This window comes from Sander vitreus, chromosome 20, assembly GCF_031162955.1.
Source record: "Sander vitreus isolate 19-12246 chromosome 20, sanVit1, whole genome shotgun sequence".
Classification (NCBI taxonomy): Eukaryota; Metazoa; Chordata; class Actinopteri; order Perciformes; family Percidae; genus Sander; species Sander vitreus.
The window spans coordinates 27,027,889-27,045,768 of record NC_135874.1 but is presented as its reverse complement, the minus strand read 5'-3'; the positions used below and the strand labels follow the sequence as shown (position 1 = coordinate 27,045,768).

The 17,880-nt window shown below is 42.4% G+C and overlaps 1 protein-coding gene across 1 annotated transcript in view; it reads right to left on the bottom strand.

Annotated features, from left to right (window-relative positions):
- akap6 (A kinase (PRKA) anchor protein 6) overlaps positions 1 to 17,880 on the bottom strand; it is a 230,882-nt gene that overhangs the window by 62,225 nt on the left and 150,777 nt on the right. The window contains exons 15-16 of the mRNA XM_078277378.1: positions 16,854 to 17,000; positions 4,365 to 4,628 (exon numbers count right to left, since the gene is read on the bottom strand). Of these exons, the coding sequence (XP_078133504.1) occupies positions 4,365 to 4,628; positions 16,854 to 17,000 (411 nt within the window). The remainder of the gene's footprint in view (positions 1 to 4,364; positions 4,629 to 16,853; positions 17,001 to 17,880) is intronic.

Here is a 17,880-nt window from a genome sequence, read left to right as displayed (position 1 = left end):
TCTGAAAGCTGCCAGTTTACACCCACGGGACTACACCGTGTATCATCTCCATAGCAATGACTCTCTCAAACTTCCAACTTTCCAGGTTGTTTTAGTAGCTGGATATCATTTGTAGCGTCATAAAATATGAATGAGGACGTTAGTGATAGTGAGAAAGCTACAGTTGCATTTCTAGTAGAGATGAAAACAGAGAAAACTTTTAGTTTCTCTGATTCACGGCTTTGTTCTAACGGCACTCGCTGTGTTCGGTCACTCTCTAGCTCACTCCACCACATACGGGCACCCGCCTAAAACTCTGCCATTTTGACCAGTTGATCATTTTATTTCTCTAGTTTGTAACTGATTTGACCAGCTGACTTCTCTATTGGCTGTTGAAGCAGGAGACGTCTCTTACGTTCTAAAACCAGCCTCTGGAGACTCCACCAGCTGACTTCTCATTGGCTGTTGAAACAGGAGACGTCTCTTACGTTCTAAAACCAGCCTCTGGAGACTTCACCAGCTGACTTCTCATTGGCCGAAGAAACGGGAGACGTCTCTTACGTCCTAAAACCAGCCTCTGGAGACTCCACCAGCTGACTTCTCATTGGCTGTTGAAACAGGAGACGTCTCTTACGTTCTAAAACCAGCCTCTGGAGACTCAACCAGCTGACTTCTCTATTGGCTGTTGAAACAGGAGACATCTCTTACGTCCTAAAACCAGCCTCTGGAGACTCCACCAGCTGACTTCTCAATGGCTGTTGAAACAGGAGACGTCTCTTATGTTATAAAACCAGCCTCTGGAGACTCCACCAGCTGACTTCTCATTGGCTGTTGAAACAGGAGACGTCTCTTATGTTATAAAACCAGCCTCTGGAGACTCAACCAGCTGACTTCTCTATTGGCTGTTGAAACAGGAGACGTCTCTTATGTTATAAAACCAGCCTCTGGAGACTCCACCAGCTGAGTCGCAGCGACACCACCAGCTGGTTTAACTCGAGCTGAGACGGTCCAGTTCAGACTGCTGAAACTTTTCGCTGCAACGTTCTGAAAACAGTTTTGTCTCGTTGCAAATCTTTGAACTGTTTGTACTGGGCTTTAGAAGGCTTTCACACCTGAAAGTCCAAACCAAGGTCCGGACCAAAGGTCATGTTTTTGCATTTGATCCGGTAAGTTTTGGTTTCACACTGCAGTTATGCGAGCGCACTAAAGATGTATACGTGACAAAACTACATCCTGCCGTCATCACATACGTGAGCTGCGTCTCCAGATACTTATAACTGATCGGTTTGTAGATGGGCTTCCCCGTCCTCTCGTATCCTCTCTCTGGGTTGGAGTTTTTTCATCTGACTGCTGCTCTCCCCTACTCTTTTTGTTTTGTTGCGATGTTAAGAAGCAAGACACGAGAACGGACTGAGATTACCTCTTTTGGTCAGTCCAAATTTCGTCTGTTTGGTCTGGACCGTGGCCAAGAGGAGGTTTCACACCTGTAATGTTGGTTCGGATCAAGCTGAAAAGTCTGAAGGTGTGGACCAATCGAGATACTGTAGGTGTGAAAGCCCCCTTAGACACCAAACTGGCTGATCATTGATCAAATGACACCGTATCTGTCAAGAATGTCTCATGTTTGGGAGTGTGAATCTTAAAGATGACAGCACCCAAATCATACAAAAAAACTTGCTTTTCTTTCCTCTACTTCGAAGTTCAGAGTTCCTATGTTTTTCCAGGGCTTTCAAATCTATCTTGTTCAGGTATCATGGAGACAGATCTGTTGTCATGTACAAGCCCAGTAGCTGGTATGATTTCATTCATAGCACATTTAGGGACTTCTCATCCAACATGGAAACTTTTGAGCCGGGTAGTATCAACCATGGAGGTTTTGAGATTTCTGTTTCTAACATTCCTCCTCCGCCACAACAAAACACAGGTGAATAGAAACAGTTTGGATAATCCAGACAACAATCCACAGAACTTTCATAGGGATCGTCTCTTCTTGAGAAAGTAGTTCCAAAGAAGACTACTTTTAAAATGCCATCCACCTCCATTGTGCTTGTGTGGTCGCAGAAATCTTAGACACACATAAGAAGAACTTTATTAATCCCTCATTGGGAGATTTCATTTTTACACTAGCCACCTTGAACGGGAAGTTACTTTGGTGTTTTTGTTTGAACAGATATGAATGTGTTTGTGTAGGTTTAAGTGAGTGCTGGTGTTCCTATTGCAGCATTTTGTCTTGTTGAAACGTCTTCGTACATTTGTGTGCATGTGTGTTTTAGAAATATATGTAGGCCTATAAGTGTGTGCTTTTGCAATAATATGTTTGTCAATGTGTGTGTGTGTGTGTGCTCCTGCCGACCCCCGCTGCTTTCTCATAAAGCCGTACAGTAATAAGCTGCAGCGCAGAAATCGAACCCATTTACGAGTTCAAACGCCCCAAAACAGAAAAATGATCGCTAAAATGGAGCCGACTTCTCTTAAAATGGAGCCACACTCCCTCCATTTAGCCTCTCTCTCTCTCTCTCTCTTTACATAGAAACGACTGCTATCAATATTTCCAATCTTCATTTCTCCCGAAGCTCAGGGTCTCTTGCTGCCAGAAATCAATGGCTTCCCACTGAGAGCTGCGACAAGGATCAAAACTAGGAGCGGCTTGGCTCACTTTCTTCATATAAAGTCTCGTTTCTATACAGTTTCATCATTTAGGCAGCCGGTGTGTGTGTGTGTGTGTGTGTGTGTGTGTGTGGGTCTATCAATACAGACCAAATTATGACTTGACTTCATCATAAGTTCTTCTCCGCCTGACTGCCGTGATGTTTGATGACATCACACATAAATACCATGACACTGTTCAAACACGGTTGATTTCATGGACAGGTTTTCGTGGTTTTGAAAGTCTACAGGTTTTCGTTCATCTTTTGTGTTCTTGGTCGAACGTCTTAATAACATAAATGGGAGCTAAATTTTTCCAAATATAATGTGACACGCGCATATTAGGTTTGCACTTCCAGCCACAGCCTCGCATTCACAACATTTACACTTGCAACACTTCTTTAGTGTCACATAATAATTTCATATGGCTAAAATATTGTACCGTTAAGTTATGGGAGCTAACATAATATTATGTCCCAGAACAAGACGACTGAATGTGGCACTGATCAGTTCTCATAGCTGTAAATATAAATATGTAAATGACAATTCTGTGACATGTCATTCTGTGGTATGAAGGAGGGTCTTTCAATCATTTCAAACTGGAAGAAGTAGTTATAAGATGAGAACAAAACTTGAAGTGATCCAAACCAGGAAACAACTATTTCTGAGCAAACGCATCACACGTTAAAGAGGACCTATAACTTTCAGCTTCACACTTGTCTTTCAGGTTTCTACTTAACTTAACGTTCAAAACACACATTATTTTTCTCATATGGTCTGTCTGAATATACCTGTATTAAGCTGTAGCTCGGACGTGCCATTCAGAGGGAATGGGCGTCTCATCTTTTCTAAAGAGATTAATCCTGGGAAAAAGGCTTCCTGTATCCTTTATGACTCAAACTACAGTTTTGAAAAGCTACGTACCGGACAAAAAGTCACTTTTGTTCTGATTTCCCAACTCAACAATCATATCTTTGAGTTTTGTTTGTGTCTTTTTGAATGTTCGCAACTTTGTGAGTGACTTAACTAATCTTTATATTCCCATGCATTCACTTATTTATGTGTCTGTGTGCGTATGGTTGTGTCACTCATTTGCATACTTCTGTGTGTGTGTGTGTGTGTGTGTGTGTGTGTGTGTGTGTGTGTGTGTGTGGGCACATATACGCACATACATGAATTAATGCACTCCTGTCAGCATTTCTACTTCAGCGTGTGCATTTGTATGACTGTGTGTGTGTGTGTGTGTGTCTCTGGTTGGTTGTCAGTCACACACCAGGGCTAGGCTAATCAGCGCAGCTAGCTGTTCGCTGTGTGATGTAGGGCTGATTAATATCCTGTTAGCGTCCCGTGGCTTTTAAGGCTAACTGCTGTTTCCTCTATACATCCATCGCTTCAAAACAGCGCTGCCTTCATCGGGCCTCATTAAGACGATGTATTACTATACTTAGCAGCAACACACACACACACACACACACACACACACACACACACACACATTCAAAGCTGACAAGTTTTTTTAAAGCGTAATGCTGATTGGCCAAAGCCTTGCCACATATTTGAAAGTTAGTAAAGAAAAGTTACGTGACTGTACATGAATAAACACCGCAACTTTTGTTTCATTTGTTTTTCTTATTATTTTGTATAAGTTTTACTCTGTGTTTGTTTCAACATTTTTGTAACATGTTCAAAAAAATTAAGAAAGATGTTCCCCTGGCTAATGGAAACACTGGGTTTCCTACCTTGAAGCTGTGGAGCTGCTCCGCAGCGTCCCTGTCCCGTCCCAGGCAGGAGTTGAAGATGAGGAGCTCGGTGTCCCGCAGCCACGCCTTCAGCTCTTTGATACGCGCCTCCAGCTGCTCCAGGAGCGAGTTGGTCAGCGGGGATAGGGCGGATCGCGGGTTCGCCACGGCAACGCCTCGACCGACGCCCAGCAAAGAGTTTTTTTCGGCCGACTGGTTCTGCTGCGAAGAGGAACCGGGTGCTGAATGCTCTGAGAGGATTTTCTGACAGAAGAGAGTAGAAAGAAAAGGAAAAGGAGTCAGGCTACATTTACATTGCTATGTTTCCTCCTCTCATTCCCCCTGCTCTGGTGTTTCCCCCTCTCATTCCCCCTGCTCTGGCGTTTCCCCCTCTCATTTCCCCTGCTCTGGTGTTCCCTCCCTCTCATTCCCCCTGCTCTGGCGTTTCCCTCTCATTCCTCTCATTCCCCCTGCTCTGGTGTTTCCCCTCTCATTCCCCCTGCTCTGGCGTTTCCCCTCTCATTCCCCCTGCTCTGGTGTTTCCCCCTCTCATTCCCCCTGCTCTGGCGTTTCCCCCTCTCATTCCCCCTGCTCTGGCGTTTCCTCCTCTCCTGTACGAGAATGATGATGAGATATTTTGGATTGGGCGTGTTAGTTTAAACGGAGATTAGTTCTTCTACTGGAGCTAAAAACACTTGTGTGCACCGAGATCGCGTTTGGCTCAAAACTCTGCCTAAAAACCAAAACGTAGCGATGTAAATGTAGCCTCAGAGTGAGGACACGTTGTGTCAATATTCCATCATGCAAAGCGGCGCATCAATCAATACATGACACGATCGTTAATCATTTACCTTTGGAAATGTACAGATCGATGAAAGGGGATGTCATGCATTTATTCCTAAAGTGCTGCAGGACAGTGTGGGCGTTAGAGCTACAGTTGAAGATGTTACAATAATCAGTGTGTAACCGGTGTTTCTCCAGGTGCAAACAGATCACCTGCTAATTCAGAGCTGATATTCACACTGACAACAAAACACTGTTTAGACACAAAGCAAACTGAGAGAAGGTTTTGGTGGGAAGAAAGCACAAATAGGAACAACTTACAATAACATCAGACTCCAAGTGTGTGTGTGTGTAATAAGCTCTGCAGAGTAATTTTCCAACCCCTGTTGATCACACAGTAAGACACAGCCAGCCGCTGAGAGAGACTGTTCCCCCCCACTTGGATGTAGTGTGTGTGTGTGTGTGTGTGTGTGTGAGACAAGTGCTCATCAATAGAGAACAAAGAAACTTGTGATGTTCTCTGCGGATCACAACGAGCTGCTGGGCAGCGTTATTAACAACTGTAACAAGCGAGGGTCCAACATCTATCAGAAACCAGTCAAGTGTAAATGTGCGCTGCAGTTTTCTTTATAATTGTAGCTATAATCTGTATGCATTTAGCTGTTTTGGGATTTATAGTAGTGATAGTAGAGGGAATCTTCCAAAGTTGCTGACTATTTTGCAGTGGTGGAATGTAAGTAATTACATTTACTCATTTTGACGTACATTTTATGCTACTTGATGTACTTCTACTCCACTTTTGAAAGTCAATATATACATACATTTATTTGACAACATTAGTTACTTTGCAGGTTGAGATTGTGATGGGTCCCAGGGTACCTCCAACACATTCTGGGACGTGAAACGGAACGGGACATGAACCCCGGTCTCCTGGGTGAAAGTCCTGTGTTGTTTGACCCCCCCAACCTGCCTCCTTATGCAGTTTTTACGGTCTTTCATACTAAGACTACTGCATTTTCCCGTAACTTTTGTAATTTTACATATGTTTAAAAATATCGAAATTAATATCGATATCGCAATATCACATTTCGCCAATATCGTGCAACCCTACTGTCTAAGTCTGTTTGCACCTCGGGCGCTCCGCTCTCCTTAACGCCACTCGATAGGGCCATAGAGAGCCTCGGGAGGCGGGTACTGTGTACAATTGATCCTTTTTTTGGTGATCCTATTCCTTTAACAATCAGATGCTGGAAGCTGAGCGTTAATTATCTCTGTGTGAGTTATGTGAATGTTATTTTTTTTAGCTTCCAGGTTTGTTTCACTAGCCTGTCTACTTACTAACTGTTCTGAAAGGTGGACAGCTTCATTTGTCTTCTTTAGAGATAATTTTGCATTGTTTTGATTGGAATTTAAAGCACCAGAAAGCTGTTATCTTGCAGCTTTTCAACAAGTGGCCATAACAAGAGAAACGTTGAGCGTTTGGTGAACACAGAGCTGCTACTGAACGAGCCCCGCATGGGTCCCTGTAGCTCATTAGCATGTGTATGTGTTTGTACAAAAGGTATTGAGTCGCCTCTCTCCCTCCTGAGTGGAAACACTACTTTAGCAGGTAAAACCAGCCCATTAGAGGATGAAGAGGGGCGATTATAGGACCCCCCCCGACCGGTGAAATGAGCAGTTAGCGCTGTGTTCAGAAGAGGTGGCGTGATTATGAGTCTGGGGTTAGTTTAACAGAGAGATGGAGACGGAGCATGTACAAGGATTAAAGCTATCAGATGTTATTTAAGAGACATGAAAAAAAATTAATTATTTTTTCTGAACATATGATACATTTTCTTTTCTCTACATGTGGTTGCGGGGAACATTGTTTAAATTGCAAGTCTGTTTATTTCCTACAGAGCTGTCCCTGTTTAACCCTCGGAGATCTAAGGGCACATATTCTGATATTTGCATGGAACCTGATACCCATGTGTTTCATTTCAAAATGTTCAGAACAAACTCAGCTTTCTGTAAAGTGAGGCCCAAACTTGTTCCAGAGCAACGTGTAAAAAGATAATGTGGCCCCAAAGCTGAAAGGTTTTTAGAAATTTCTCAAATCTCTTGTGAAAACAAACCTAAACTCATTGTTTTGGTGCTTGAAATGAGTTTACAAAAGTATTGGGTTCACATAAGTAGCGTAATATATAGACAAAATAGTAAATAAATGTCTTAAATTAAATTTTGTAATACTGCTTTTTGAACAGGAATGTTCACTTGGACTCGCCAGTCCGTCTTTTGTCCTTGGAGGGTTAATACTCCGATTTTTTACTCCTGTTTTCAGAGAGTCGAAGAACTGTTGTGTGTTCTGTGGACGGAGTACTCGCAACTTTCACTTAAGTAAATGTACCAATAATAAAGAAAAAATACTTTTTTATAAGTCAAAGTCCTCCAGCCAAAATCTTACTCAAGTAAAAGTACAAAAGTATAGGCATCAAAATCATCTTTGTTGCATTGTCCGATTGTAAAGAGGATCTCAGGAAGAATAGCTGCTGCAACACATTTAGTTTTGGCTAGTTTAAGTTTTTATCATTCGATATCTACCCGATTGAGTTTTTTTGTAAAAATGAGTTTTAATTTCTCATAAAATCAGTATCCACAGACAGTAAAAAAGCATACGCTTTGACTAATCAACGTGATCTCATGAACGGGTCCGTATGATATCGTACGAAAATGTATGGAAACCAATACGTATGATATGCTGCGAAACTAGGCGACCGCCGGCTGGTCACGTGACGCCGGCTACAGAGGCCGAGTGGCATTTTCTAGCTGTGTGTAGCAGCCACAGAGCTCCGTGACGCCGGCTACAAAGGCCCGTCGTATCAGCGGTAGTTGCCCCCAAATGATAAGAATTAAGAATAAAAATAGCAATTCAAATCCTCTCTAAATGAGTTTAAGAGCATGAATAGGAGAGCTAATCTTAGTTTTATCTAACCCTCCCTGTGATTTATTTAACCAGTTTTGTCAATTGGGATTTCATTTCATTCAAGCATAATATACAATGTTGTCTATCAAATTGTCAGAAATAACAGGTAAATGCATAGATTTCTGTCAAATAAGGTAACACAGAATCATTGCCTTTACTGTTGGTGGACCGATCCTGCTTACTGTTGTGTGTAGTCACCCCCCAAAAACCAGTTCTAAGGCAGGAAAAACCCTGAAAGCACTGTGTTTTATGACCCAAACATCCACCCAGACCCCCCCCCCCCACCCCTATTTTCCACCGGGCGCTGTGCTCCGGAGGCTCCGCGAGCAATCGCTGCCATTCGAGTCAATGATTGATATTCAGAAGCGTGCGTGAAGTAGCTCTCCGCTCCTCTAAATATACGCGCCAGCTCTACTTTCACGCGAGTTGCGGGGCGTTCAGACAGCTCGGCAGGAAGTGAATTTACCAAAAGACACCCCCAAATATCTTATATGTCTCCTTTACACCGTGGACAACGAGAGATTCTTCTTGGAGGTGGAAAAACATGAACGGACATCACAGATCTTTTTTTTAAGAACAATGCCAGAAAGAGAAGGCATGGAGTTTAATTACGAGTGTGCTTGGAGTGGAAGGAAGATACTAGCTTAATAAACAACACGTGATTGTTAGTAGAGACACTATAACCTGTGAGTCGGGCAGCAAGAAGCTCTGCTTCCGAGACATTATAGTGCTTAACTTTTCGTCGCTATATGTACGTACGGTTCATGAGAACAGCCTGGACTAATAATACAGATAGATTTTAATTGCAAGGTGTTAAAAAAACAGCACGAAATTCTCCCTGGAAAAAATAAATATATTGAGTAAAGAAGAGAATTGAAAAGAGAGAGGGGGGAATAACTGCATAGACAACTAAGGAAGATGTAGAGGGAGAAGGTAAAAGTGGAAAGGAACGAGGAGGGAAAAGAGAAATTAAGAGCAAGAACAAAAGATTATTTTTGGAGACAAATGTGGGAATGCAAATGGTAAAGAAAATGGGCAGATGGGAGAGAGAGAGAGAGACAGACAGAAGAAGCGGCTGAAACAAAGGGAGAGATGGCGTGTGGTTTTTAGGCGACTCAATGAAGCCGAATGTTGTTTTGCGTGCAGGTTGAAGTGGCGAGCGGGTCCTGACTCCTGCGTTTTAGACCGTTGATGGGAAAAGGATGACTACACAGATGAAAAGATCATTGAAATAGTTTTTCATTTAACTGCAGGTGAACTGATACAAAGCCTTCTTTTTTCCTGTCTCTGCTACTGTACTTTCTATCTATCTATCTATCTATCTATCTATCTATCTATCTATCTATCTATCTACTCAATCAATCAATCACTCTCAATTCAATTTGGCTCTATCGGCATGAACGTTTTAATAACAATTTTGCTAAAGCAACATGTCCAAATATTTCGACAGTACACAACAGTAATATGAACATGAACACAACATAAAGATTGATTTATGTTTTTTAATTAGTTTATATTAATCTACCTATCTCTCTCCACACACACACACACACACACACACACACACACACACAGTTTGACCTTGAACAACGGCAAAAAATGACAAGCTGCCGCCAAAATCCACAACAGAAAAGATTAAAGTTAATTTACAACCTCTTTATTTTCTTCATCGTTCAGCTTGTGTGTGTGTGTGTGTGTGTGTGTGTGTGTGTGTGTGTGTGCGTGTGTGTCATAAATTCTTCATAGGGCCAGGACAGTTCAGAGGCGAGGCGCAGGACATCAATTCCAGTTAATTCCCAATTTGTGTCAGAGCAGCAGATGCCGACGCCAGCACTGATAGGCCCGTTAATATGCTACTCAGACGCCATGTTGGGGGGGGAGATAGAGAGAGACACACGGAGGCGAGAACCTTGGATATTTGAACATTTTGACGAGTGACTATGCAACTAGACATGCCACAACTTTACTTTACTTACTTTTAGGACAAACCCTACTAAACAAATGGTCATGTACTGTATAGACCAATGCAGGAATGGAATGTGCTAGCTGAAGAAATAACACAAGAAAGCAGTAAAATCAGATTTAAAAGAAATATCTATTGATTAGAGAAGGTGAGACACAGAAACTACATTGGTTGAGGTTTAACAACATATGAATGTGTGTTTAATTGTGAGCTGTGTTCTGAGATGTCGACGATAGCATGTTGGCTCTAAAGGGCTGTCCGCGACCATAACTATAACTATAACCATAACCATAACCATAACCATAACCATGTGAGCATCCACACTGCTGAGCGAGGTCAAGCACGCACTGCATGCTCCAGCTGATAATGCATCACAGCAGACGTTGCAACGTATGATTACAGGAATGTCTGTAGTAATATCCTACATATTTGTGAATTTGACTAGATTTTATAAACCCAAAAGGTCTGAGCGGCGGTCCCTGGGACCCCGACGCCACTGCCTTCTCCAGGAAACAGCGGGCGCACAGCGCTCCAGAGAGCCGGGGATGAGAGCGGGCGGGCGGTGTCAGATCTGTGCCTGACACCGGAACCAAAACACCAACAGTATGACGTCTAAAACTCTCTGTGGTTTCTGTGACGTGAGAAATACTTATAAGTACTGATGTTTAAAAATACAAAAAAACTCTAACTAGAACTAATGGATTGTAGCCCCGCCGAGGGGAAAAGTCACGCCACAGTTTCTCTCTCCACCGTGCCATGTTGTAAACTCCGATGGATTCTGATTGGCTGTCAGTGTCTCTCTCCGCTGTGTCATGCTGTAAACTCCGATGGATTCTGATTGGCTGTCAGTGTCTCTCTCCACCGTGCCATGTTGTAAACTCCGATGGATTCTGATTGCTGTCATGTTTCTGATTGGCTGTCAGTGTCTCTCTCCGCTGTGTCATGCTGTAAACTCCGATGGATTCTGATTGGCTGTCAGTGTCTCTCTCCACCGTGCCATGTTGTAAACTCCGATGGATTCTGATTGGCTGTCAGTGTCTCTCTCTGCTGTGTCATGCTGTAAACGCCGATGGATTCTGATTGGCTGTCAGTGTCTCTATTGTCTCTCTGAAAGTGAACCCAACGATATCGTTCTCCACTGTCGTCGCCGTCATAGTCGTGGTGTGGACTCCACCATCCACTTGATTTAGAACAATTTTTAAAACTATAAATGTATAGTTATCGTTATAGTTATCGTTGGTGTGGACGGTCCTTCACTGTCTTATAAAGTGTTAAACATGAATGTAAGGAATGCCCTATGACTGCACTGATGGAGCTGTCCTTGTCTTACGTGTGTATTTTGTTATTATCATATGAGTTGTGTTATGAAAATGATAGTGTATGTTTAATTTCTGTCTAATAATTTCCTATTCTATATTGTTTATGATGTATTGTAATGTGCGTATTAATTATTGCATTGTCCCATTATAAAGAGTTCCTAAATAAACAAACAAATAAAAAAACCTTAAAAAATTCAGATTACAAAAAGGAGGAGGGTTGAAAGAGATGAATCAAATTACAAGAAGAAAAAGAAGGAAGGGTGAATGAAGGGAGAGGAGGGAGGGCAAAGAGGAAGAAGATAAGGGAGGATACATTAAAGTAAGGGAGGGAGGGAGAAATGTGGAGGAAGGCGAGAGAGAGAGTGACAGACGATGATGTAGAGGTCTGGGGAGGTGAAGAGAGTGGGAGGAGAGGAAGAAAATGTGGCTGCAACAAACGATCATTTTCATCACCGTTATTTTGGTGATTGATTATTTTCTCGATATGTGTCCGACAATGGTGAAAAATGCCTGAAAGTGATCCATGTCTACGGTTTATTTTCTTTGACCAACGGGCCCAGACAAAAAAAATAAATAAGGTCAGTTATTTTAGTCATAAAAACACAAAGAAAAGAATCAAATCTCAACATCTGAGAAGCTTATATTTGGCATTTTCTGCTTGAAAAATGACTTAAAAAGAAAATAGTTGCCGATTCATTTTCTGTAAATCAACTAATGGATTAAAGAAAGACAGGAAGATCAGATGAGGGCGGTGATGGTGGAAAGGGAAGGAGGTCAACTGGTTGCTACTAAATCAGAGTTTAGGGAAACAGACTTTGTCCTGCTCGGAGTTAGATTAAGAGAAGTTAGTCTCAGCTTTTATGCTTTTCTCTCGAGAACATGAAACGTATTATTTGGATCTTGGGAAAAGTCCGTTCCATGATAAACACGGAGGCTGCCATGCTTCTATATTATTCCAGGGTTCAACGCGGAATTATTTTTATTTCTTTTTCAGTTGTCCGGACAGGCAAGTAAAAAGAAAACATCTATATTTTATATTATTATTATAATATATTATATTTTATACCATTTTATTTTTCAAGGAAAAACGCAGGAAAAAAGCATTTAAAAAACGTCAAACTTCGGAGAAAAAAAACACAATCAAAAGCGTAAAAAAAACATGTCAAATAGCATCAAAAATGTAAACAAACGTAGAAAAAAGTCAAATATTAGAAACATCAAAAAAAAAAAATTTTTAAATGTCGAAAAAAAAACATCAAAAGCATCAAGCGCTGTGGCCGGTTAGCTCAGTTGGTAGAGCAGGCGCACATATGCGGAGGTTTATTCCTCGACGCAGAAGGTCCAGGGTTCGAATCTGACCTGTGACGATTTTCCTGCATGTGTCCCCTCCACCCTCATATCTCTCTGCTGTCCTGTCCAATAAAGGCAGAAATGCCCCAAAAAAATAAAAATAAATAGCATCAAGTGCCAAATCAATTCTTGATTGGCCAACGGAACATATAAATCAAATGATTATGATACGATGATGCCCGAACAGGAAAGTGCGTTCTTATATTCACTTGCCCGACGAGGCATTTTACTTGCCCTGGGCCATTGGGCAACCCTTATTGTTGAACCCAGTATTCTCGGTTGATCCTTACATACACTACTGTAACTCTGTATGGGGATGCTCTCGTCCCAGTACACTTGGCCCTGTTTCTTGTCTTCAGGCATTACGAATCATCAATCTTCATCATGCATTTCACTGTTAAATCCACCACTTTAATCACTGTAAATACTATACATCTATAGATTTATATAATGGAAAGCTTGACAAGTGTAGCAACAGTAACTAAGGGGGCGCCTCAGACCAAAGGTCCACTAAAGTATATGAACAGGGGTGTCCAAATACTACTACTACTACTGGCAGAGTACACGGAGGGTAAAGGAAAACAGGGAGAGAATGAAAGTGTCGCTTGCTATCACTACCCAGAATTCCTCTGTTGCCTGATGAGACGCACAAACTTTGAAACGTGTGTGATTGTTAGTGTGTAACGGCATTGTGAGTCCAAATGTCTCTTTGTCAGTAATAGAAGTTTAATCACAGTCTGGCTACTGTGGCGGAGAGAGAGAGAGAGAGAGAGAGAGAGAGAGAGAGAGAGAGACTCATCTGTTGCTGTTGTTTAATTTCTAAAATGGAATCTGTTTCAGAGGTTGATACATATGTTAATGTGCACACAGACACACACACACACACACACACTTCCAATAACTTTGAATTTGTGTGTGAGACGAAAATGTATGTATGTGTGTGTCTGTGTGCGTCATTAGACACTACAAGGAGACGACACACACACACACGCACACAGAAACACACAGACAGAAACACACACACACACACACACACACACACACACACACACACACACACACACACACACACAGATGGCTCTCTGTTTGTGTGAATGATCTAAGTGCGTCAACGTGCCCGCTCGCTTGGTTCGTTTCTTCGGAGGAACAAAGTCACATCGTCACATTTGAGCCTCCTGACGAGCCGCCGCCAGCTGTCACCGCCGCAGACCTGGAATTAATCACCACGGCCGGGTGAAGATGAACAACTGCTGCCGACGTGCCCATCAGCAAGGCATGCACACGTCTTTGGAACAATTTGGAGTCGCAGGTTATCTCAGTTGTCCCGCTTCTGGTAGTAAGAGTGGATTGGTGACAAGGACAACGAGGTGACCTCAGTGTTGGGATGGAAATACATAGACGATATAAGCTCGAGGAAAGGAAAGACGGAAATCAACTTCAACTCCCAAGGTGCATTTCATTGAGAGACATCCAATCATAGAGCTTAAAATGACGCTGAATGTGCTGCTAATGGTGAGCTAAAGCTGAAGGTAACACTTTGTAGAAACACTCACTGTTCTGGAGATTCTGGATCAGTTCTAGATCCAGAACATACTCAAAATGTAAACTATTGTTCAACATACTTTTGTGTAAATAAACAGTAGTGTGTGGATCTTTTCGGACGCACTAAGCTGCAATTTTCAACGTCACTTCCTGAGAGCCTCCTTGCCTGTTGAAGACGTGTAACCATTAAATATGTAGAAATGTAAATCAGAGCGTTATTGACGTTTACAGAGCTCCTCGGTTTCTGTCTTTCTGTTATGAACGTTGCCGTTACTACTGCATTGCGGGATATTTATTCCGACGTAGTGTCCAGTATTACATACTGTAATATTTTACTGGAAATAGTATGCAATTCATATTCTATTGGTTTCATACTAAGGTTTTGGACGTACAAAAAAATCTCACAGTGTTTTAGCGTAATAAATAGCATGTTAGTATGGAATTTCAGACACAGCCCTAATGTTTTGTCATACAAATTCAGAATTTATTATAGTTTTGATTTGCACCCCTGGCAACCCCAGGCACCTCCACTTAAAAGCCAATGAATATAACCAGAGTAATAGTATAAAGCCCCCCCCCCCAGAGACTGCAGTGTTCATTATAACATGATGATGACTTGGCTGTTCTTACCAGCAGACTGTAAATAAAGATGGACAACGCGTCTCCACTTCCTCCCACTGTGCAAAAGTGATGCCAAAATCTCCCAGATATCCGCCGCCATCTTGTAGTTTTTGAGCCAGAGTCTGCGCAGTAGTGATCGGGGCGGTGGAGCCAATACACACGCCCGACCAATCACGAGTCAATCCCAGCTGTCAATCATGATGCTTCACCCAGTTTTTATAGCATCAAATAACTAATACAAACCAAACTGATCAGAAAAATGGACACTTGAACAAATTACATTACATGTCATTTAGCTGACACTTTTATCCAAAGCGACTTACAGTTGCTACATACGTCAGAGGCCCAAGCCTCTGGAGCAACTAGGGGTTAAGTGTCTTGCTCAGGGACACATTGATTGATGTATCACAGTGGGAATTGAACCCAGATCTCCCACACCAAAGACATGGGTCATATCCACTGCGCCTTCACCACCCACACAAATGAAGGCATCAACCAATAAAACACCACGCAGGCACGTAGTCCGAACCCAGAGCCTTCAAAGACGACTAACTCAACCTTGACAAAGGCAGCGCATTCAAACTACACATTTCTTCTGTTCTTCTCAATAAAAGTCCTAGACTGCCAGTATAAATTCACAGGCGAGCATTTCGCATTTTTGTGTCATTTGTTCGCAAACCCTCCAGCTTGTAAAGGCCTTTAAATTCATCACTTCGTCCTGATAACACAACTAATAAGTTGTCTTCAACACAGATCTAAATGATTTAATAAAAGATAAATGTTATTGTTTATTATAAATATAAGTTTAGCAATAATAAAGTATGGTGTCCGATTTGACACACGGGGCAGCACCGTGCAGCCTGAATGGAGTTAGAGCGGCTCTCCTAACACGACAGTGACATGACCGTTGTCTTCAGTCATGGCTCGATGCTTAGCACCGCCCAAGACGATTGTGATTGGTTTAAAGAAATGCCAATAAACCAGAGCATGTTTTTCTCCCATCCAGGAATGCTGTGTGGACTAGCCAGACCCTGTTCCGCAGCGCTGTGGAGAAGGGTCTGGCTATGCGAGACTACTTACACAACAACCACCAGGGACCGGGCTGGTCTGGAAGACAAAGCAAAGCGCCATTCAACCCTAAAGACAAAGGTTGGCTTTCATTCTTACTTTCAGCCTGGCGGGCTAGCGTTTATAGCTTCTGTAGTTTCACATGCATGACTAAACCAAACTCTGAAAGCCCTCGACACGCAACAATAACATCAAGTTTATCCTTGGTTGTGGTTATGCCGTTGGCCGTTAACACTTGCAACTACTGGGTCATATTCCTTCTGTTTTTAAAGAAATGAGACCCAGATATGTAGTGAGTGGGACATTTTACAATTATTAAAACTAAAGATTTCTTTAAACTACAATTTGTAACGTTCTGCAAGATCAAGAAAGGACTTTGAATTGCAGCTTTAAGCCAAAACAAGAAAAAATATTTCCTAAAGTGCTTGGGGAAAACATCTAAATTTCCCATGAATACGATTGAAAGCTCCAGAACAGCACCACATGGTGAGATTATTTTGTCAACCCTGTAAAGAGTATCCATCCATCCATCCCTTCATTTAATCAGGTAATCTCATCTTTCCATCCTTCAGTTTACATTCCAGCACACAGTTAAAGGCCATGGTGTCAGCAGGGTTTTTTAATTGAGACGTCACTAATTATCATCTTCATGTTCAAGATTAGATCATCACTGATTAGCCTAAAATTAGACACGCACTGGCACGCACACACACACACACGCACACACACACACACACACAGTCCTGTCTCAACAGAACTATCAGCGTGATCCTGCAGATACTACCTCTGTGTTTGGCTTCTTTAAAACTTGACTCTGTGTATTTGTGTGTCTGTGTTTGTGTGTGTGTGTGTGTGTGTGTGTGTGTGTGAGTGTGTGTTACCTCCAGCTGTCTCCACGTGTGCGTCAGGTTGTGTATTTTGCGGTGGAAGTCGTCGGGCAGTTCGGTTCCGCTCCTCTTCAGAGACTCGGCTCGACCCAGCAGGCTGGTCTTCCTGCTCTCCATCATCATCAGCTCGGCGTGGCTGCTCTGGAGACGGACGACAGGACAGACAGCCGTCACACACACGGACAGACCTAACCCGACTTGGGGGGGGGGGGCAGCCTGTTCTCTTCTCTAACCATTCGTACTTATAGCTACGAAAAGTAAAGCACTGTAGTTGGTATGTAATATACATACACATATAAATATGTAGCTTGTCGACTGCTGCTGTATAAGAGAGTGAAGATCCTCGTAGGGAGGAGGTCTGGGGGGATGTTTGGGTCCTAAAACTCAGGGCTTTCAAGAGGGGGGGGGGAGCAGAGTTCATGTCCTGAAAGAAGTTAAGGAAAAAAACGGAGGGTTTGAAGGTTTTAAAATAACTTCCCCTGTCTCTCTGATGCTGATTACACCAAATTCCTATCCTACATTATTAAATAGTAACAATAATCCATTTTTCCTTTTTTCCTCCAAGTGGCAGGAATAGAAAATGAGTCATCAACATTTGTTGTGTTCTGTCTGTTTCAGAATGATAAAGACAGTAGTAGAACAATTAGATACAAAACAGGATGATGTCTTATTATTGATTATCCCTTTTTTCCCCTGCAAATATCAGGTTTTTCCCAAATGATGTACAGATTTTTAGGCATTCAGATTTCTTATTTATTTATTGGCATTTAGGCCTTAAGTGACAAGACAGCTTAGACATGAAAGGGGAGAGAGAGGGGGAATGACATGCAGCGTTGGGCCGCAGGTTGGAACCGAACCCGCAGCCTCTGCATGTAGGACTGAGCCTCGTTAACTTTGCACTTAGCACCCAGATTTTTAGGCATTCTATTATAAAATGGCATATAAAATGCATTTAGCTGCTGTAAATGGAGCATGCCACCAAACCCCCTTCCTCCCTAGATTTGGGCTGAGCACCCGAATG